The sequence below is a fragment of the Cylas formicarius genome, unplaced genomic scaffold (genome assembly GCF_029955315.1).
Source record: "Cylas formicarius isolate icCylForm1 unplaced genomic scaffold, icCylForm1.1 PGA_scaffold_4__25_contigs__length_36172078, whole genome shotgun sequence".
Taxonomy (NCBI): Eukaryota; Metazoa; Arthropoda; class Insecta; order Coleoptera; family Brentidae; genus Cylas; species Cylas formicarius.
In genome coordinates this window covers 25279598-25302428 of record NW_026844334.1, presented here as the reverse complement: position 1 = coordinate 25302428, position 22831 = coordinate 25279598, and the positions used below count along the sequence as shown (strand labels likewise).

At 34.0% G+C, this 22831-nt stretch overlaps 2 protein-coding genes across 4 annotated transcripts in view; one reads left to right on the top strand and one right to left on the bottom strand.

Moving 5' to 3' along the window:
* LOC132700530 (proto-oncogene tyrosine-protein kinase ROS) overlaps positions 1–18894 on the top strand; it is a 61270-nt gene extending 42376 nt beyond the window's left edge. Inside the window, exons 3-24 of one of the 2 annotated variants that reach the window (XM_060667909.1) lie at positions 2120–2179; positions 2407–2727; positions 3619–3876; positions 6040–6181; positions 6234–6350; positions 6406–6718; positions 6771–6980; positions 7035–7713; positions 7770–7910; positions 7980–8169; positions 8226–8725; positions 8781–9058; positions 10814–10928; positions 12252–13542; positions 14670–15512; positions 15566–15790; positions 15844–16337; positions 16546–16778; positions 16833–17024; positions 17076–17227; positions 17389–17445; positions 17609–18894. In XM_060667909.1, coding sequence (XP_060523892.1) covers positions 2120–2179; positions 2407–2727; positions 3619–3876; positions 6040–6181; positions 6234–6350; positions 6406–6718; positions 6771–6980; positions 7035–7713; positions 7770–7910; positions 7980–8169; positions 8226–8725; positions 8781–9058; positions 10814–10928; positions 12252–13542; positions 14670–15512; positions 15566–15790; positions 15844–16337; positions 16546–16778; positions 16833–17024; positions 17076–17227; positions 17389–17445; positions 17609–17874 — 7077 coding nt within the window. In that variant the 3' untranslated portion in view covers positions 17875–18894. The remainder of the gene's footprint in view (positions 1–2119; positions 2180–2406; positions 2728–3618; positions 3877–6039; positions 6182–6233; positions 6351–6405; positions 6719–6770; positions 6981–7034; positions 7714–7769; positions 7911–7979; positions 8170–8225; positions 8726–8780; positions 9059–10813; positions 10929–12251; positions 13543–14669; positions 15513–15565; positions 15791–15843; positions 16338–16545; positions 16779–16832; positions 17025–17075; positions 17228–17388; positions 17446–17608) is intronic. The other variant, XM_060667910.1, reaches the window with a different exon arrangement.
* A 139-nt stretch (positions 18895–19033) lies between these two features.
* LOC132700745 (smad nuclear interacting protein 1) lies at positions 19034–21559 on the bottom strand. 2 transcript variants are annotated; one of them, XM_060668264.1, is made up of 7 exons: positions 21432–21559; positions 20464–20652; positions 20209–20312; positions 19930–20152; positions 19694–19876; positions 19419–19639; positions 19034–19359 (listed from the first exon to the last, which is right to left on the bottom strand). In XM_060668264.1, the coding sequence occupies exons 2-7, from the start codon at positions 20598–20600 to the stop codon at positions 19127–19129; spliced, it is 1101 nt and encodes a 366-aa protein (XP_060524247.1). In that variant the 5' UTR covers positions 20601–20652; positions 21432–21559; the 3' UTR covers positions 19034–19126. The 2 variants fall into 2 exon arrangements, with proteins under 2 accessions (XP_060524247.1, XP_060524246.1); XM_060668263.1 differs by lacking the exon at positions 21432–21559 and having other exon boundaries at positions 20464–20689.
* Between the last annotated feature and the right edge of the window lie 1272 nt (positions 21560–22831).

The window sequence follows — 22831 nt, the reverse complement described above, 5'->3', positions numbered from 1 at the left end:
ACCAACCTGTTTTTAATTTAAAGTTGCAAGGACCCTATTGAAAAACGTAAGTAAAGGTATTGGCAATACCTTCACTTGATAAAAACAAAAATTTTCTGAACAAATTATTTCCAAATAATGAAAGTGGCTTTGTATAGCGAATATGATTTTAATTCTCTACACCTTTGTGAAGTCAACTATAAACTAGACCAGTTTAGGTATTAGGTGAATTCCGCTAATCCAATACAATGTCCAATTATCCATGAAGAACTAATTCTAATTATCCGGCCTACATACCTTATAAAAGTAATACTCCATATCAAATCGGTGCGAATCGCCATTACATCCCAGGACAAGGCTCTATTTTTAGTATTGAATGCAATTCGTAAAATTAAGAAGTGATCATTGCCGAAAAATGCGATCATTACGAGCTGTGGCTACCAGTTTATTGCCCGTGGCGGAAATATAGAGGTATTAGTTTCAGTTAGTATATACGAATACGAATGTACGATATTCAACTTAAACTGCATTGTCAACGTCTACTCAAGTGACTAGTAATTCTAAAATAAAACTTATTTGTAACTTATTAAAATGACAACAACAACAACAACTGCGCATTGCTTTCAGTAGAGAAAAGCCCATTTAAACAGCAAATGGGCGGCATTTTCTTTATGGAGCATGGGCGAATTACTTGCCTTACCTTAATTAGTACCTTAAGTTCAACAAGCATTGCAAGTCCTCCCAGATGTCTACAGTAGACTACGCTTTTTATCCATTATTGATTTTTGGGTGAACGAAATTTCATTTGCCCACTGTAAGTTGAGAACTTATTTATAATTTATAGTCTTGCGAAGTAGTTTACAATTGATTTTAATTTTAAACAAAACAAAACAAAAAGAACGAGAATAACTAAAAATTATTGGGGATCTGAAGGGCAAAGTTTAAATTCAAATCCAGTTTTATGAACATTGAATTGATTTAAGGAATAGTACTTATATGTTTCTAGGCTTGAGACGCAGGTGATTTCTACCGTTTCAGCGCTACAAATTTGAATATAATATGGAATTATGCACTATATAAAACATTCAACAAAATTCTTTTTTACAATAAAAAAAAACTAGGACTTTTGTAAACTGTTATAAATATAGTTAATGTCTAAGAAAGCCAAAATATCAAGAATATACACGATCAAATGAATTTTCCAATTCTTAAAATAAAACAAAATCCGTCAGTATATTTTTATAATAAAATGTTTTTTCTATTATAATATTTTTGAAAGAAATTAAAAAGAAGGTTTAGTTTATATAATTACTTAAAATTGTCCCCCTCTTCAAATCGTGAAAACAAACTGAGAGGTACTCATTACTTGTCTTCGATTCTTCAATATACTCGATATTTCCTATTTTCACAGGAAGACAATGAACACGAATCTCAGATGGCAGATTCTAGCTCTACCAATTCATTTACAATCACATGCATAAAACTATCTGCTAATTCTGCAAGTTTATAAACACGTTTCAAATTGGAATGTAACAGAAAGCAATCCATTGTAACTAGTCTCGGGATGGATCGGGTTAAGCGGTTTCTGACTGCTGATGGAAAAATACGAATATACTTTATTCAAAGGCTTATCAAGTGGCTAGTAATTCTGAAATACAATGATTTAAATGATATTTTATTTGTAACTTACTAAAACAACAATATTTCTTTATCCGCGTTTATTTTGCGAGTTGCTTTCAGTACAGGAAAAACTGGACGGCATTTTCTTTACGAAGCATAGGCGAATTAATTACTTACGTGTGGAAAAGTGTAAAAATGAAGAAATATTTTAAATATTAGTTTGATAATAACAATAATTAGTCCATTAAGTTTAACAATTGCAAGTCCTCTTAGATGTCTACAGTAGACTTTTTATCCATTATTGATTTTGTGTGAACGAAATCTCCTTTGCCCACTGGAAGTTGAGAACTTATTTACAATCTACGGTTTTATTAGTAGTCTATCACTAAGTCACTTTTGCGTAGGATATCTTAGGAAATTGACCGGGCCTAGTAGGGTTTCTCGATACTTTTTATTTCTGATCATCAATACCTTATCAGCTGTTTGATTGGATAAATTGCTATTAGTATTTTTGTTTCAGTGCGCCAAGGGTTGTAAACTGTGGAGAAAGGCTCTAACGTCCTCCTGTCAGAGAATATGCGTAAGTTAATCTTTTTCTTTTCTTATCGACTATCGACTTGGAAGGTGCATTTCTAATGAACGTTAACTCGATTTTATTGAGCACTTAAGACTTGCATGACCTAGGCCTTCAGTTGCATTAGTGCGTAAAGGTATAACACTGACCTAGTTTTTATTATACGGAGATCGGTAATATCCAATTTAGAAAGTTATTTCAGTTTTAGCAATAAATTGCGATCAATATTTCAGAACGGAACGTCAAACCGCTTGACATCGCGAGAACTTTACTGCGTCATGGGATGCAACGACGCGATAGCGAAATATTTCTCCGAATTGCGATCAAGGTTAGGGATTCCCCCGGCACCGGCGTTACTGGCGGGCTCTCTCGAATCCACGTCGCTGAAGCTAGAGTGGAAGTTTCCGGAAGCGGTCAAAGTTGGATTGAACTGTCACGTTCAGTGGCGGTACGAAGAGTTGGCCGCCACCTGGCAGTATTGCAGAAACGTAACTTGGAATGCAGACAATAGCAATTTTTTCGTACAAGGCCTGCAACCCTACACGAAATACAGGGTAAGACCGGATTACGCGGCTCTTTTTATTTAAAAATTCATCAATTCGACAGGTTTCCGTTTCAATATGGCATTTTTCTGACAGTATGACGCCAATATGCTCAGAAAGAAAGAAAAATTCCCAAAGTACTGGTTAGTGTGTGAAATTTAAGAGCATGCGTGAAACATCGTTCCCATTTTTCAATAACAGTAACAGAAATATATAAAAAGAACATCCATTAATGTTTCGTTGCTTGGTTTTTGAAACCATTTTGGAGTAAGTGTTATGACGTTGAAAAGTTGGAAAATCTTTGTTTTTTTTTTTTAATCAGAACTACAAAACTGCGTAACAATGAAAATAAGGATCACGTCACGCTCTTTTCTTAAAGAGTTGTTTCAAATTGTTTTATACGGAACTATAATTTTAAATTTAAATTAAATGAATTCGTATTATTTATATGCTTATATAAAGTTGGAACTCTTGTTGATGAACTCTTGATGACGAAAATGGCATTTATGAAACTTGTCGCATGATGTATTATAAAAATTGATAAATAAATAAATATTATTCATTAATTTTTATTTGAAATAAAAAAATTTGAAAAATCGGTCGAACTTGTCGATTCCAGATCCAAGGGCGATATTTTTTTGTTGATTAAACCCCCCTTGCCACAGATGCTGAAAATAATTTGCATTGTTCATCCCAGTTAAGGCGTCACCGTGCTGGTTCTACGGATAGCGAAACGGAATATGTTGATATTAAATTATCAAAATAATATTTTTATTATTAGTACTTTGTCTTACGAATGTTGAAACAGATTTTAAAATGTTAGCGAATGGACGGTTTTGTTTTGTGAACCAACCTTCATATTCAATCAGCAAGCGTTTCGCATCACCGACGTTTATTTTTTAGTTCCGCATCGCCCTCAATTTGGGACACGGTCTCGGGGACCCCATTCTATCCGCTCAAAGCGTTGTGATTTCTACACTGGCTTCCGGAGTGCCCGCTTCGCCGCCTGTCAACGTTAGGGCGGCACCAATGGATCCCCATTCGGTCAGCGTCAGCTGGGAACCCGGACCTTTCCCGCACGGCCCACTCCTTTCCTATGTCGTTCAAATCACCGATAGTTATCCTTCGGAGGGCGCCGAGTCAGCCTTCTCAGAAATCAAGGTGTGCCGCGTGTTGTCGAGCAATGAAATAGCACTATGTTGATCGCTTTGGCACAGTTTCTACTTTTTGTCATTGCTTTGGCAGAAGGATAACGAAAACGCTTAAAGTAGTACCGCAGTCAAAATAAATAATCTAGAATTATACCCTTTTGCGAATAGACTATGCCGCAGTTTTCTGTTTTCTATCACCTCGATATTCAAAACTTTAAAATATGTAAATCTATTAGATCCAGTCACTTACCTTCCAAATTAAAGGAAATATGGCGAGAAAACGCAAATTACCGAGTTTGTTATTTAATTTTTTACAAGATACATTAATGATGTCTTGACATAGTCTCTATTTTTTTAAAATATTTTCCACCAAAGCACTGACCTAAAACTACCGTTACCGGATATATATATATATATATATATATATATATATATATATATAGCCTTTGTTTGAACCCTTACGACCATCTGCATAGGCAGTACTTACTATACTTAGACAATACTTCCATCAATTCCTGTCGGTCGATTTTCTTAAGATTTTTCCCGAAATTTCTACTACTATTAACTCTCGCGACCACCAATGAATCACGCGGTAGAACACACCTATTTTAGAAAGATATTGTCCTCTTTTTTTTCTTGATTGTTTTTAAACCCTCAAACAGAGTGATAATCTTTGGTTGTATAGTTCCGAAATGTATTTAACCTCACTTAAATGGCATTTGTTTCAATCTGTAGCCTAATTCACTGCAGTTGCACCTTGTACACACGCAACATATAATTTAGATTTTAGATAAATATTCTAACAAGCATAAAAAAAATTTACCTCTTATCCTATTTCTCTCCACCTTTATGTGTCGCTAACAGTTATTTGTTTTACTGACCAGCATGCCTCCTTAACTTTTCTATATCGAATAGCTACTAAATTAATTGCGAACAATTTAATGAACATTTTTCAGTGCATCGCTACTATTTCTAAATTAAGAATTGGGCTATATTGCCTTCTATATAGTCCGTATATCTTGAGATACTACATTATATCAGAAAATATAGCAGATATAGCGTAAACTTAAATGCAACAGTTACAATCAATGTGATGGTGCATATTTGATAAATAGTATAAAAGTATGAGCGGTTAAAATGTTCATAATAAAAAGCTTTTTTCTACTGCATCAAGCGTGCGTTAAGTGTTTCTAAATCAAACTTGTGAATAAAGTGGCGTTTATCAAATTAGTTGCATAATATACATATTTAATTCTTTGGAAGGCTTTCAAATGTTTGTTACCAATATAAAACGCGTCACATGAAATTCCTGCGAGATCAATACTTAGAATGTTGAATAAGTTTTTGGTGCTACATAAGAAAAAAGCAGTTTTCTAAAAAAACCTAATTATTTTGGAAAGTTAGGAAGGCATAATATAGTGAAGGAAAAAGAATTGAAATAGATAAAGATTATTGAAACGCCATTTTGAAGGAACTTTTTATTATCTACGCCGTGCGGACCAATTAAAATGCGAACATGTAAGTTTAACCAGACGTATTCTAACTTAGGACACATGAATCTTAAAAAGTTTGTGCTATTGACAATCTGTGAGAATATTTGATAATATACAAACAAAAATGACTGTCTGCCAATTTTGTGTAAAACTTTTTAAACACCCTGCACATAGCAGAGGTGCAGGGAACTAACCAGTACTTCGGATACTGGTAAATTGCAGCTAAAATTTCAACTTTATAAAATATACAACTGACCCAGCAATAAGAATTTACGCTGAAATGTTTTAAATTAATTTAAACAAAATATAAATAAAGTCAACGTTGTTGTGAAAGACAACACAATTTAAAGTTAAAATATGCACCAGTTTATATCTTAGAAATTTTGTCACATTTAGGTACGTAGAGTCCCAAGATTGGCGTCGCTTTAATCCACCTTAAATATTAAAGCAGTTCTCGGTTTGCATAAATCAGCTAACTTATTCGAACCGCACTGCTTTTAAGTTGAATGAAACTAATTTGATGCTTTTAATGCATTGTTGTTTATAACCATCTTATAAGTATGTCAGAAATATAAATTTATCTAAAAAACATAATCACGAGAGATAACAACAATTGAAATATGAAAAATGTTCAGATGTTCTCCAGAAATCTGCTTAACTATGTGATTTGACTCAAACAGGATATAGGACCGAATAACACTTTTTATATATTTCGAAACCTAAAATCCGCAAGAAATTACACGGTCGATGTTAGAATGAGGAATAATTACGGCCCCGGCCCCGTCGCTAGGACTCTGATGTCCACACCAGCCGAGACGCACAGTAAGCTCAGTAAACTCTTTCGTCTATTGAACTGTATACAATTTTTTTGCAGATACGGAAAATCAAAATCCCATCCTTATAATTGGCACCGAACACAGCGTATTTGAATTAGAGTATATGCTAGGGGAACCCATTCATTTACTACATTCAGATCAAGTACAATTGCAAGGTAAATTTAAGAAATGCCTTTACTGAATTCTCTGTACCAAAATCCTTATGCTCAGGTATAGATATTCACATTAGTCAAAAATTGCTGTTTATATCCGACGACAATGGGTCGGTGTGGAGAGTACCAATCGAACAAGAGACCAAAAATAAAACGCTAATTCTCACAAAGAGTCAATTGGGATTTGTACCATTAAATATATCAGTCGATTGGTTAAATGACCAAATATATATACTGGGAAAGGTGACGCCAAGGAAAGATCAGGAGCGATACATTATAAAACGCTGCAATTTAGAGGGAGGTGATTTGACAGTTGCTTTCGCTGGTTTAAGCAGACAACCAACCACCATGCAAGTGGATCCTTGCAATGGGTAAATTTTGATAGCATACATTCGCTTATATAATAGTAAATTAATTTTTCAGTTACCTATTCTGGTCCATCCAAGATTATAATAGAGGCGGTCTTTATCGTCTCGATATTTCCGAAATTAGCAACGGAATCAGGCACGAAGTGAAAGTTAAGAAAATTTCAAACGAAACAGATCTCGGCGCATTCATAATTGACCATACCAACTTTAGACTTCTGGTGTCGTATCAACGCGAAAATACCATCAAAGCAGTCTCACTGGATGGGTAAGTAAATTAAAAAGTAACCAACTGTTCCTTGAGAAAACTTTCGCTTTTCAGGCAGGAAATAATCAATCTAAGACCAAAGGTCGCCAACGCCAAGTTGAAAAAAGTGATATCACTCGCAACGGCCAATAAAAAATTTTATTGGACCGACGGAGATAATGTTTATTACGAAGAATATTATCCCTCATGGGAGAACTATTTTCACAATATGATAACTCATTTGGGTAAGAGTAAGTACAAAAAGATCCTTATCAATCTACCCGGCAACCAGCCGTGGCCAGTACCACTTAATCCACCTACCAGTTTGCAAGGGATATTTGAGAGCAATATCGCGAAGATCAAGTGGCAACCTCCACATTTGTTGGGTTTGCAAGGTAAAGGTGCGTGGCAAAACTGGTCTTACGAAATTACTGTTAAAGACACAAATTTGAACAAAGTTATGACTTATAAAGATATAAACACGACTTCATACACGATTGCAAATTTAAATCAAAATACCGAGTACATCCTTAAAGTGTCCGCCTACAGTAAATTCGGCCAAGGTCCGTGGTCTTCAGAATTTAAAGGAAACACATTAAGCTCGAATACAAATCCATTGATCTTTTGGTCCGCTGGAGATGGTTTGATGACCTCTAACGCGATATGCGAAAATATTACCACCATAATCCACAAAAGTCGACTGAGGAATCTTCACTTTACAGATATGTCATGGTATAAAGATCAGGTCTACTTAGTAAGTCAAATAGCTAAGCCGCTGGTATATTGGTTAATATGTTTAGTGCATTTTAGCTTACAAACAACAGCCATGTTTACTATTATAATCTGACGTCGCATAAAAAAGGTAGATTGGTTGATATTGATTCAGTAGGCAGTATCGCAGTGGATTGGATTGGGAAAAAACTGTACTGGTCTAATCTTAAACAACAGTTGGTAAGTTTCCACCATTTTTTCAATTTAGCTGCTAAGTTTCTTAAGCTGTCGTTATATTTATTTTTAAAGATAATTCGAGGCAACCTTAACGGAACTCAACAAGAACCACTGCCAATTTTAACATTGGCCAAAGAACTGAACATTGATTCAGTGAAAGCTTTCTTGTATTGGTCCACAGAGTATGTAATTGAATGTACTCATCTTAATGGCGTTGATAGAGTTCAGTACCACCATGTCGAATTATTTTCGGGAAAACAAGGTATTCACAGTATCAATGCAAATTTTTGGCATAAAAAAATGTAAAATATTTTTCAGTTATGGGTCTTACTTTGGACATGGACCAAAAGTATGTATACTGGATAGTAAGAGGATCAGATGGTTCAAATTTGTTTAAAGCGCCGATGGCGGGTTATACTGACAAAAGTCAAATAAAACTTGAAAAAGTAGGATTACTGCAAAAACCGAATATGCAAGGACCAATTTGTTATTTTCACAAACACCTACTTTGGCTACAAGATGAAAGAAATGCCGTTATTAGTGATTTGGTTGGAAGGAACTTAGCTACGCTAAGCAGTAATTCTATATGGGGTTTAAATATGGTGTACGTGGTCGACAACACTCTACGGTCGTTACCGGCTAACTTCACGTCATGGGAAGACATTATTGTTACTCCGGAAACAGTAGATGTTACATCTGTAAAAGTATTGGGCTCGTCTGAATCTTTCAATATAACTTGGAAGCCCATTGCGAATGTCAACTATGGAACTGTGTTTTACGAACTTCACATCGACGGTATCTCTAAGAATAACTCTGCCGTAAGAAAGTTAACATCCATTTGAAAATATAATCATTAAAACTGCTTAATCGCAGGTGGTAACCAATGAGCCGACAATTCAGTACTGGAAAACAATTGCGCCATTTACCAGGATATACGTCGCAATTCGCGCATTCACTTATTGGGCAACATCTCCTCAAATACGGGCAGAAGTATATTCCCCACCCTCCACCCCCTCGGCGCCGCGAAATCTTAGATTTTACGTTGCTTATGAAAATAAAGAAGACATTAACATTTCGAATTATGCATCAATAACATTTCGATGGGATCCGCCGCTATTTCCCAATGGGGTTCTTCAAGGTTATAAAATTAGGCAAGTTGCAAATTATAAGTTATTGATCACATGCGAATATTTAAGGCTGTGCTTCTATGTTTAAAGTTACAGTGGTCAAAGATCAAATATATAGGGCTCAAGCTAAGAACTTCTTTTAATTCCTATTTATTTTATTTTATTTGTTTACATCTTCTTACCTTTATAGGAATTTCACTACAACCGATAAAATTATGAAATTGATTGATAAAAAAATCGCTATGTACCTTTCACAAAACTCGTATCCGATCATAAATTTTGGATGGACATCTTAATTTATTTGAATCCTGCAGATGTTTCGCCAAGATCTCGCTTGGCATCTTCAATGCTCGCGCTCCGAAAACACTTTGAACACTGAATCAATACATGCAAAATAAAATATTTACAGGATCAAAATAACAATATGACAAATATTCGTGTTTAAATTTTAGGTGAAATTAGTAAGACTTGCCATGGATTCTATTAATATTCATCTAATTGTTCATCTAAATGTAGATATCCATGCTATTTACAAATCTTCTGGATTCCTTTGACTGAAACGGTTTCAGTAAAGCTCCGATGAAACCGACATCGACGAAACATCAGCAGGTCGGATTCATCAGCAACCGACGCAGGAGGAATCCAGAAAAATTATAATTAGAGTCACAGTCTGTGGAAATTTCTTTTAAAAATTAGAAAACCATGAATATCACTGTAACTTTCCTGTTTTTATTTAAGTTTTAGTAATTTCACCTAAAATTTAAAAGTGAATATTGTAGTAGTGAGTATTAATTTAAAACAATGCAAATTATGTCTTTATAATTACTAAAAGATAATAGATAAAAACTCGTACATCTTTAGTACTTAAAGCTTTTTTCTAAATCTTCAACACTTGGCTGTAGATATGGTGCAAAACATAAACAAACGCCCTGTACATACAACTCTTTCTTAATCTTGCAATTCTCTCAACTGGTCAATTTTAAATATGAAAATATATATGTATATATATATATATATATATATATATATATATATATATATATATATATATATATATATATATATATATATATATATATATATATATATATATATATATATATATATATATATATATATATATATATATATATATATATATATATATATATATATATATATATATATATATATATAATTTTTTTTTCAGAGCGCGAGCATTGAAGATGCCAAGTGAGATTTTGGCGAAACGTCTGCAGGATTCCAGTCGGAGTTCAACAAGCGAACGGATGATATCCCGGAATATAGTGTCATCACATTTTTCCATCCGTGAATCAATACATGAGAATATATATATATATATATATATATATATATATATATATATATATATATATATATATATATATATATATATATATATATATATTATATATATATATATATATATATATATATATATATATATATATATATATATATATATATATATATATATATATATTCTCATGTATTGATTCACGGATGGAAAAATGTGATGACACTATATTCCGGGATATCATCCGTTCGCTTGTTGAACTCCGACTGGAATCCTGCAGACGTTTCGCCAAAATCTCACTTGGCATCTTCAATGCTCGCGCTCTGAAAAAAAAATTATATATATATATATATATATATATATATATATATATATATATATATATATATATATATATATATATATATATACATATACACCTTTGAATGTTCGCAAATAACTAAGACACAATCTGTAGCAAAATATAATTATAATTGTTTTAGATGTTGGTATGCCGAAAATGAAGTAGAAACAGATATTTGTGCTGTCGAAAAACCAGCTAACGAAACAGAATTTGAAATGACAGAAGTGGAGTCCATCGCACAGATATATTTTCAAGTAAGATATAATCCCCCCTTTTTTTTAAGTGAAAAATAAAATATTAGAGTTTTCCATTGGATACATAAAGTATCCAATCGTCACCTAATTAAAATTAGGAAAACAAAACAAAAATTATTAATACTGATACTAAAATTAAGCAAATTGTAATAACAAATAAATTGAAATTAGTTTTAAAATAATTGCTTGCTAGTTCTATGTTCCATTTCATATTTATATACAGGGTGCTATTCAAATGACATCATCATATAATTTAATGAGGGGCTATGAACCCCGCCCGGTAGCCGAATCTATATTTTGTTCCCTCGAATTCGTTGTTACGGTCGAATATCCCTGTCAGACTGCCAATCGACGATGTCGTAATGTAGTCCCGTTAGACTTGGTCAAATATTTCACGTTAATTTATGTAACCGATGCAAAATATATTTACTCTATTTATCTGGTTCATGACTACGAACTTTTTTTACAAACTGCAGTATTGAGTAAAAGCTATGGAGGGCTTGGAAAGGAAAATCTGACATGTTTTAGTTAACGTATCTAGTGGACACATTATTCGACGATATTTAAGAAGTATTTGCCTCGACGATAAAAAAGCCAAAAAAGTAGGACTCAATGTTTTTTAAAAATCATATTTAATATAATCTGTACAAAATCAAGTATTAACTAATAGTTCAAAAAACAATTTATTCTTAAGAGTTAAATTTGGAATCATAAGGCAGCGTAAATTAAACTGAACGGTTGATAAGGTGGAATACTAAAGAAGACTTGACTAGCATCGTAACATGTAACACCGACATGTCCTTGCTGATGCTCCATTTTAAAACAATGGTGTAAAGTGTCAGCCTCGGTTTATGCATTAGTGGTGTCCGACTTTTTTTCTTCTTTTCCTTCTTATTATTATACAACGTGAATTTAAGGCAGTGAAATATTTGAACTTTTGATCATTGACCATTACTAGATCAACACAGGACGTCTTTGTCAGGTTACATAAGGATCAATTAAAACACAGCGATAGGTTTTAAAAGTTCAATTACAAAACCCCTTTTGTCAACTTTATTGACTTGGCTGCTTTTTCATGCTTCATAATAAAAAGTTTGGATGGGGATTAGGTAAACAAGACTTGTTCCCAAACATTAATTGAAATTTTTACAAGTCACCCTGCTGTTTTATATATAACTAATTCTTGTACTAATGTGAATCACCCTGTATATAGAATATTGATGGTTTATCAAGAATACCAACAGCTTGGTTGGTTCGTTTAATATTTTGTTATGTTATGATATAAATTGCAAAACTGTTATTAAAAAAGTAAATTGGTTCAAGGTTCAAGCGTTCACGGAAATTGGGTATGGTATTGAATCACAGCAAATATTAGTGAATACAAGTCAAGAGTCGCCCATTCCCACATTAATCATCGCCTCTACCGACACTATTTCCCTGGACGACACTGATTCGAATCAAAATCACAGCTTAGTGACCGCTATAAATGCCCCCATCGAAATTGGACTACTGATAAGGGAAGAGAAATTATTTTGGATTAATAACATGCAGGAGATTTTTATGTACCATTCTAACACGGGAAATAAATCTAAAATCATGGATATTAAAGATACACCCAGAAGTTTAACGATTGATTGGTTGGAACGAAGTTTATACTTCTCTGAAGTATCTGAAGATATCTCACAATCTACCGTCTACAAATTAGATTTAAATTACCTTGAAAACAATAATCTCGTAAACGTTAAGACGTTGTTTTCCAGGACCGCCAACATATCTAAAATCGAAGTTTCTCCGTTCGCCAGAAAATTATATTGGGTAGAAACGGTTGACGATTTAACATTCAAAATCATGCAAAGCAACCTAGATGGTTCAGATTCTCGAGATTTTTTTCTAAAAAGTTTAAAACGAAAGCGAAGTATTGTTGAAGAATCTTCAGACGAGTCTCAATGTAACTGCACACCCAATGTTAATGTGGAACCTACATTTACACTTGATCACTCAGACGTAACAGCATTACCCTCACTTGTCTTTGTCGATTCAGAAACCAAGGACATAATTCAGGCCGACAAAAACGGCTGTATCTGCAAGAAAATCGTCGAAAATCACGTGGTCAGCAAAACATACCCAATTAAAACCTTGAAATCAGATTTCGGGTCCCTATATTGGACCAATGGCAACGGATCGTTGTACGTCTTCAAAAGACCCGAATCAGCATTAATAACAAAAAGATTAGAAGCAGTAGACTTTTTGATTTATGGGAAACATACGCAACCACAACCTGCTCTGAAGTGTCTAACGCCCCAACAGCACAATAACTTTATAGCTACTCTAGAAACAAAGACAGCAAGCTCTTTGCTTCTGAATATGCCGGAGTTTTCTATACATGAAAACTGTTCGAATACAACAATGGCGACAGTTAGGTACACGATCGTCTACAAGGAATTGTTTGGAAAAGAAAAAATGGAAGACGCTACAACCTTTGACAAAGTGTTTTGGATAAACAATCTGAAACCATTTTCCAAATATGCTGTTTCCATTGCGCTGTGTAATTACTTTACCAAAGAAAGGGATATTATAGTGGGTCCACCTATAACATTTCAAACTGCTCCAGGAGGTAAGTAACACTGCTAACAAAAAGTCGATATAAAGAATGGCCCAACAACAAAACTATTTCTATTTAGTTGATAGCCAGAACTAGTTTCATCGTATAGGTTATTAGAACTCTGCGCGGTCACAGACTGCAATATTGATACAAGATACAAGATACAAGCAATTAAGGTAAAATAAACTTGTTCTACGAAGCGCGCTATGTCGCATATGGTTCGAATTAGAATGGAGATACTTTAACAACGTATTCAGCAGATAAAAATAAGTAAAAATGTTCATATAAACTGTGTTCTAAAATGCTTCATTCAAAATTCTAAAAATCATATTCATAATTGTACAAAATTTTCATTAGGCTCAGCCAATATTAGGGCTCAATTAGATTCTGCTTATTGGGTAAATATAAGGGCACTTCTTCCTTCCGAGAATCTCGAGATATTTCGTGGACTTATTAATTTTTTTGCTAAATTAGATACAACTCTAAGCGGGCATCTAAAAAATTATTCGATATATGATTGAAGTTTGTCAAGAACAAATAATTGAGGAAATTACTGATTCTACATTTTTGGCTAAGGTAAATTTATTTGCAAGAATTGCAAAATACCTTAAATTTTTCCCGCGGACCGCCACTGTTGAAATGTTGAGTTTTAGAAATTAAATCGCCTTTAATAATATTGAAATTCCCCAGTTTTCCATAACACATCCCGTTTCAGCTCAAAGCTGAAAAAGAACGTTTTTTGGCTTTAATAACTTGTGCCCGTCTATCCAATCTATTATTCTAACACAGAGTGTTTTATTTGCAAAATATGTTCGATCAGAAATTTTGGCACTACCCGGTATGATATAAGTTTGTTAATGTCGCATTTATCGGTCAACCATATATTAAAAAATCGTAATACCCCCCCACCCCTCCCTGGTTGGGTGATAATGCTCCGCCGCATTTTGGATAGCCAACCCTGCACAAAGCTTCATTTTTTTTTCTACGAAATAAAAAACAAATTTATTTAAGTTTAGTAGTCAAGAAAACAGTTTATAAATTGTGTTCGATACTCTGCACCGGGCCACATATTTAGTTCCCGTGTAATTCAATTCAATTCACATTATTCATTCCTTATTTCTTTCCTTTTAACGTTACAGCACCTTCCAAACCGCAAAACGTAACAGCATCTGTTTTGCAACCCACTCTGGCACGAATAAACTGGTTGCCTCCTGAGCAACTTAATGGAGCAGTAGTCCGATACGAAATTCACTGGTTAACACAAGATTTGTTCAGTCGCCAGAGGGGAGAGCAGCCCGTAGTGTATGTCCAATACGCCGATAACAGCAGTACGCTAACTAATTTGTTACAAAAATTAACCCCAAACGAGACTTATACTATTTGGGTTAAGGCTTACAGCGAGATGAACGAAACATCTTCCGAGAGCGACCCAGTACAAATTACAACCTATCCTGAACCAGAGAATTTAATATTAGTGAATAAAACTTCCCGCACCCTATTGCTGGGCTGGAAAGTCACACAACATATCAAAGAGTTTCTCATTGAATACACATCCATTGCCTCTTCTTACGAATGGCAGGAAGCAAAATTCATTAATGACAACAGTGAAGAGATAAAAATTAACGTTGAAAAGTTGAAACCAAAAACCCATTACAAATTTAGACTATCTTTATTATACAATAATCATCCAGAGTGGTATATCTGGCCCAAAGATTCCAGGTTTACCTTTGAAACTCTTGGTGACAGACCTAGTCCTCCTGGCATTCCTATTATACAGTATGTCAAACCAAACGTTTACAAGGTGGTATGGGAAGTTTCACAAGAAAATGGAGCTCCAATTGAGCTATATATGCTGGAGGGTTTAAAAATTAGAATATTTAGGGATAAAAGAAGTACAAATGCCAACCGAACTGCCTGGTTTTATGGTGCTCCCTCAATAGAAGAAGAGAGTTTTGAATGGGAATCCCTTTATAATGGCACAGGTAATAGTACATAGGAAACATCATAACTTTGATTAATAATAGATTGATTTTAGATACTGCATGGATAATAGATGGGCTAAGTGACAAATATAAGTATGCATTTAGGGTATCCTCCCTGAACTCATTCGGTTGGAGTGACCCTAGCGTTGAAAGCAATGAATTTGATATAAGTGAAGCTGACAGTATGTTACAGAAGCAAAGTTCCATGAACCTTATTTTCATTGCAACTTTCGTGCCAATATCTATATGTCTTTTTGTTGTAATTTGCTTTGCATACAGTAAGGAGATGTCTAAAAATATAGTATTCATTGCACAGTTTTAATTGTTTCAGTGACACATTCTGGACGATGCAGTAAACAAAAAAAAATTCAGCATGTGATGCCCGTAGCCAGGCGACCAGATGTGGAACTAGCCACTCTAAGGGAGCTACCACGTAGGGGTATACACAGTACTAATATATTGTACGTTTCTGCGGTATCCACCCCCGAGGAAATTACCATGTTGCCACATATAAGGAGAGATCAAATCACTCTGACCAATTTCCTGGGTAGTGGTGCTTTTGGCGAAGTTTACGAGGGAGAAGCGAAGCAATTGGGTAATGGGGCAAGCGATCTAAAGGTTGCTGTCAAAACCCTAAAAAAGGGCGCTTCAGAACAGGAAAAAAACGAGTTTCTTCAAGAAGCCCAACTGATGAGTCACTTTAAGCATGAACATATATTGCAACTGTTGGGGGTGTGTTTGGATAACGATCCCCATTTTATTATTATGGAGCTCATGCAAGGTGGCGATTTGCTGATGTTTTTGAGGAACTCAAGGACTCAAAATGTATGTAAGAACTTGCAACATCATTAAGAATAAAAAATGTTTATTAAACTATCAGTAATTTCACTGCCATTATAATATATATGAGATCTTAGGAAAACATGTTTTTTGAAAAATGTATAGAGTGCTCCATTAAAAAATTCATATATTATCAAAAGTTTGATGTGCATTTATTTCTTTCAAAATTAAGCCAATTTTTCCTGTGTTACAGAATGTACCATCATTAACTCTAATAGAGCTGCTAAAAATGTGTGTTGATGTCTCAAAGGGTTGTAAATATCTAGAAGAAATGCACTTTGTACATAGAGATCTTGCTTGCCGGAATTGTCTAGTTTCATCTGTTGAGAGGGAAAACCGCATCGTAAAAATTGGTGATTTTGGTTTAGCCAGAGATATTTACAAGAACGACTATTACAGAAAAGAAGGTGGACTATTACCAGTCAAGTATGAAATAAAACAGATTAAAAGGAAACAATATCATTGCGCCAAAAATTTCAGATGGATGGCACCAGAAGCATTAGTCGATGGTGTTTTCACCAGTCAGTCGGATGTTTGGGCATTTGGCGTGTTATTATGGGAAATTATGACCTTAGGACAGCAACCCTATCAGGCGAGAAGCAATTTAGAAGTTCTGCATTACGTGAGAGTGGGAGGAAGACTAGGGAAACCCACCGACTGCCCTGATGATTTGTATGTGCTCCTAGAAGGACCTTACCCAATTTGTACTTAAATTTTTTTCAGATATGTTCTTATGTTAAAATGTTGGGAGTTTGAACCAGAGAATAGGCCAACTTTCAAATATTGCCTAGAAGTTTTGGATCGTGCTCATCAACAACACATGAGAAATCCTATAACAGCAGCTCATTCACAATATATAAGCACTGTGCCAAATTGTAAGTCTAATATTTCAATATCAGCATGCAAATTTTTCATTATATTCGCTTTAAAACAAATAATTTCCATTTTTTTAACCAAATTGGACTTAAAAATATCTACCTTACCACCGCTTGAAACTGCATGTATGTTAATTCTGTGTTAATGTCGTAACTTACAGTGCTTGACGGAATATCGAATGCTGCATATTTTATCGATGAAAGCAAGAACAATCCAGGTAAAGCTTTCTAACATTATTAGATACATATATGTTTTCTTTGTTCCGTAAAATATATGCTTGCTGGGAAAAATTAATTAAACTTTACCATTTGAGCAGTTAATAACATATTCGCTTTAGAGCTTATGAAAAAAAAACATTGTAAAATGTATATTTTGAAAAGGTATATCAAGGACGAAAAGCGAAAGTGAAGATGAAACAAACAAGGAACAGACGCCGTTCCTAGCCCAAGAAGCAACTAGTTCAAGTACCAAAGAAGTTCCCAAATATTTAGAACTCGTGTATGATCCTGAACCAGAAACACCCACCTTAGAAAATGATGGATATGAAATTCCTAATCAGTCCATGGAAATGACTACTCAAAGCTGTGTGAAACCATCTGACAATACAACGGTTTCCAATGGAGTTGTTTACAGCAATATAATGTAAACAAGTTGGTGTTTGATACGTGTTAACAGTGGAAAAAGCTTTAATTTTTATGCTCAAATTCTGTGCCTTCATGTCATTTAAATAAAAACTACCTCACTTTAATGGCAATAAGTTGGCTGAGAGATAACATCTTTGACACCTCGCGCATATAGCTTGAAGAGCATTTATGACAATTGTACTGTTGTACCGCCTGATTAATTCACAGAAATGCTACTAAAATTGTTAATACTAATAAACCACACAATCTTGCCCTCAAGTACCAAAAATTTAAGTCTAAAAGAAATCATTGTTTTTAAGACTCATATTTAAGAAATGTTACCTGATAGCATAAGTGTCTTATTGTAGTGTACTATAGTTCTGGGGGACTAAGTTGTAGCTTCTTAATCTTTTTCTGCTAAGCAGACAGGGAACATCCATAAAATAACGGTTAATTGCAGTTTTAAGAAACAAATGTTAGCAGCCTTTTCAGTATTTTTGAATCTCAAAAGTTCAATCAATACTTTCATACCTCCAATTATCTCATCATCTATCTCATAAGATACCATTCACCTAATATAAGAAAAATTGTTAAATCAAGTTTCTAGTTTTGTTAAATCTACATTGGTTGTGGACATTCATCTGATTAAATTAGTTTTGTATAAATTTATTCAGACATTATCCTGTAAATAAAAAAAGCGAAATATTCAAAATATAAATAAATTGATAAAAATGTTAAAGTGAAAAAATATGATTTTTTCAACAAATTTCATTATGTCCAAAATTATAAAAACTTACAGATTACAACCAATATCTGAAACTTTTATTCCTTATAAAAATGTGTTATATTTTAGTTTTTTTAAGAAGTCGTTTTTGTTAGCTGTGTGTGTGTACAAACACTCAAAGAACTATATTTTTACCAAATTCAATTTTCTTTATTAGAATATAAAATTACTGTGTAAATACCTTTTATTGTACATACCAAAAATTGTGATCTAGTTTTAAGGTTAGATTAATTAGATTATCTTTAATAAAATGGCAAACATTATTTTCCAATATTCTTAAACCCTACCTCACAACCTTTTTTATGCAAAATGTTTTCAAAACCCTTACAATTATGTGAAGTATAAAGCTATATATTTTTAAAGTCAATGGTCAACACTTATCAGTGTATAAAAAAAACTTTTAGTCAAATCCATTAGTTTATTGCTAAACTTCAGACAATTCTTACAAGTTTCAAAATATTTACAAAATGAAGTAATCTTAAAGAAAAAAATTACTGTTCTTTCTTGACCTTAACATCTACTTCCTCTTCTTGTTTCACATCATCGTCCATACCTCCATCCTTGCTGTTTTCATGCAATAAAACATATTCCCTCGAACTAAATCCAAATTTAATCACATCCTTTTCCATAAGCTCATAGTACTTTTTTGGGTCCATTCTTTTGTCATTAATGTATGTCCCATTGGCTGATTCCAAATCTATTAGATAAGGTCTTACCTTTTTACCTGAAAAAATAAATAAAACAGTTCAATATTAAAGCATGAAATTACCTTTGATACCATACCAGTACTACCATCATCTCTTGTAAATGGAACTAATCTATATTGCAATGCTGCATGTTGTTTTGAACAAGAAGGGTGATCAACGGGTAAATCTACGATTTTTCGATCACGCCCAATAAGATACCCACTTTGCCTGTGGATATACAGGGTCTGAAGAGCTTTTTCACCTTTAAATGGATACAACCTCCATCTCCTCTTTGGTTTTCTGGCTTCTGGTGGCTCGCTGGAAATTTATTTTGTAATAATAACCCTCTATATGTCTAAAAAATATTATAACCTGTATTTAATTACAACACCTCTATAAGTATTAGTTTCTTCAGTTAATTTACCAGAAAGACCAAAATTTGGTTTCTCCTTATTAACAATAACTTTGTTTTTTTCTTTTTCTTCATTTTGATCTTTACCCCATTTTGCTTTGGCATGGTCAAAAGATCTGCTTCTACTCCTTTTTCTGTTTCCCCTGAATAATAATACATAAAAAAAACTATTTTAGAACCAATTTTTGCATACTACCTGCTCCTATTTTCTCTGTTACTTTCTCTATTATCTCTATTCCTAGTGTAACCTTTAGAATAATAACTTTCATCTTTATGTGGCTTATTATTGTAGTTTGTGATTTGACTTCTATCATCCCTCCTATCTCTTGTTCTATCAACCCTTCTTTCATCATCATAACCTTTTCTTCGAGAATCATTTTCAGCATGACGGTTTCTTGAATGATCACTGTAGAAGTGACCTGCAAAATCAAATCACTAAATTTGTAGTGGCCTACAGGGACATAATGTAACTAACCTTTCCGGCTTTCACGAGATCTTGGGTTAGATCTTTCTTCCCGACCAGCTTCCTTAGGGCCATGATGCTCTCTACCCCTCTCTTCCGATTTATCTTTCTTCTTTCTACAAATGCATTTAACCTTAATTCCTTCCTTTACTGAGAAAATATATTTTTGAAAAATAAGCAAAGAGTATCAGTAGTATTAGATTCCTACAAAAGTAGTGTTTTACTAAATATCTCTAAATTAAATGGGAAATATCTTATTATAATTACTTGGCTCTTTTCTCTTTCTCTGGTTTTTTATTTCTAGCAGGTGAAAGAGTCTTATTTCGAACATTATCATCAGAATTTGAACCACCAGCAGAATCACTTTCTGATGCAGACGAAGCATCGCGCTTCCTGGACCCCATCGTTTGAGGTGTTTTTCGAAAATAATATATATGAAGCTTGCAAAACTGGGACCTTAAAAACGTCAAAAACCTAAAGCATAGATCAAGGGCGACCTTCATAGATGGACTAAATTAAAAGCATAGAATACAAAAATTCATGTCAAGATATGTGGGCACTCTCAATCCAAAGATTTGGTATTAGTAACTGCTCTGTACGGCAACTGAGGATGGCTCGGTTGTTAAGGCGTTAGACCTGGAAATGATCGATTTTGTCCAATGGTTCATTTGTCCAAATCGTAATTTTCCTCGTAGAGAATATTTACGATATGTTTACATTGCAATGTTTTTAAAATACATCTGTTAATAGTTGCAGTGACTCAGCTTAAAAGATTCAGTTACATTTTAATTAATCAAATCAATTATTTTAAATAAGTCATTGCGGTAATAGTAAAATTGTATTTAGGTACCTTTTACTAGGAAAATTCAATACGGCGATTATAACTAATCATGAAAGGTTAATAAAAACGTACGCCCAATTGTTCTCACAGCTAAAATTATTGATGATTCTTAAATTTATTCAATAAGCAATATGATTTATCAATATCTTTATTAAATACTTCAGCTGCTACTATTTTGAGGATGTGGTTGTCAATTAAAACACTTTGGATTTTGCAAAAAATTAACCAGCTACCTAGCATACCCAAGAATCAAAAAGTAAAAGTTACCTAAGTAGTTGTCAGGATAACAAGTATGAAAAAATTGAAATTGCATCATAATTTTAGAAAAGAACAGTGCCCATTACTTAAAAGGTCAAATTGTCAAAAATCCCTTAGGTGACAATGAAATACCTACCTACACCTTCACTGTAGTAGAAGTAAGGTTTTTTAGCTAAACAATGGCGTAAATTGTTGTTCTTTGTATCATATCCAATAACCTCTACTTTATTTTGTTAACTGTTAATTTTATTTTGTTTGTAAGTACACTGTATAGTGGAAACCACCTGTATAAATAATTAACCAAAGTAAAATAATTTAACCACATTTTATGAATTCATTTGCTGAGCCGTGTATTTTAACCTCTCTCTTTATTTGGATAAATGTTTCTGCCGCTTTCGGGTGTTCGTCGCCGGTGCCTTGGGTGATTTGGGATTTGAACAAATGCACATTATAAGCATTTGTGGTTTTCCCTTAAGGCCCTCACAGACGCTGAGTTTTTTAACACAGGCAAATTTGTCCAGGTTAACTGTAGTATTGCCTGTCCCACACACACGCAGTTTTATAGCACAGCTCTTTCAATACAGCCAACTGCGTAAATTCACACTCACTAGTTTTGGCCCGTTTTTTCTTTACTTAGTAAAAGAAAATGGCTTCTCGAGACACGGCATCATATTGCATTGTGCTTGCCTGTGCAATAAAGAAAAAGCAAAAAAAAGCAACGGTTGGTTCAAAGAAGCAAATGGACCAAAGATTGGTTACTCAAAAGAAATGATTACTCCCATGTCAATTTGCTTGCTGATTTGAAACTCAAGAAGCAGGATTGGTTTAACTAGGATGGACGAGACAACCTACTTGAAACTATTGAAACTCGTTTCTCCTTTAATACAAAAGTAAGACACATGCATGAGGCAATCAATTTCATGCCATCAGCGGTTAACAACTATTTTTTTAACCACGGCTTCCCTATTTACTCCCGTATCAACTTTGAGTTTTTCCAGCAACACATCATAGGCTGCGCACTTTTTGTTTCTGTCACTGTATTCTTTACTCTTTATTTTCCCTAAACATGGTAAGCTTTTGTATACCTCAATAGATTCGCTGAAAAACTGTTTCTTAACATTCGTCATTTTGTTGCTTACTATCCCACACACGCTCAGGTTTCCAAGTTTGCGCAGGCTAAATTCAAGCACGGTCTGATTTTGCGCAGGCCAGGAAAACGGTCTGCGCAGTCAACCGGACGGTCACACAAACGCAACGATAGGCCTGCACAAACTAGGTTCGCACAGGCGGCCTGTATTAAAAAACTGAGCGTCCGTGTGGTTAGACATGACGACTCACCTTACCGGAGGTTGTGGGTTCGATTCCCGAAAAAATTGTTATGCGTAAATTTTCCTCGGCGGATGCCGGAAAATGGTGAATATCATAATTTGTGATGAGCGCGATTAAGAGTATAAAGAAAACTGCTCTGTAATAGGAAATCTACCTTCCATTTGAAAGTAATAAACAGAATTTATTTGACCAGATAACCAGATAATG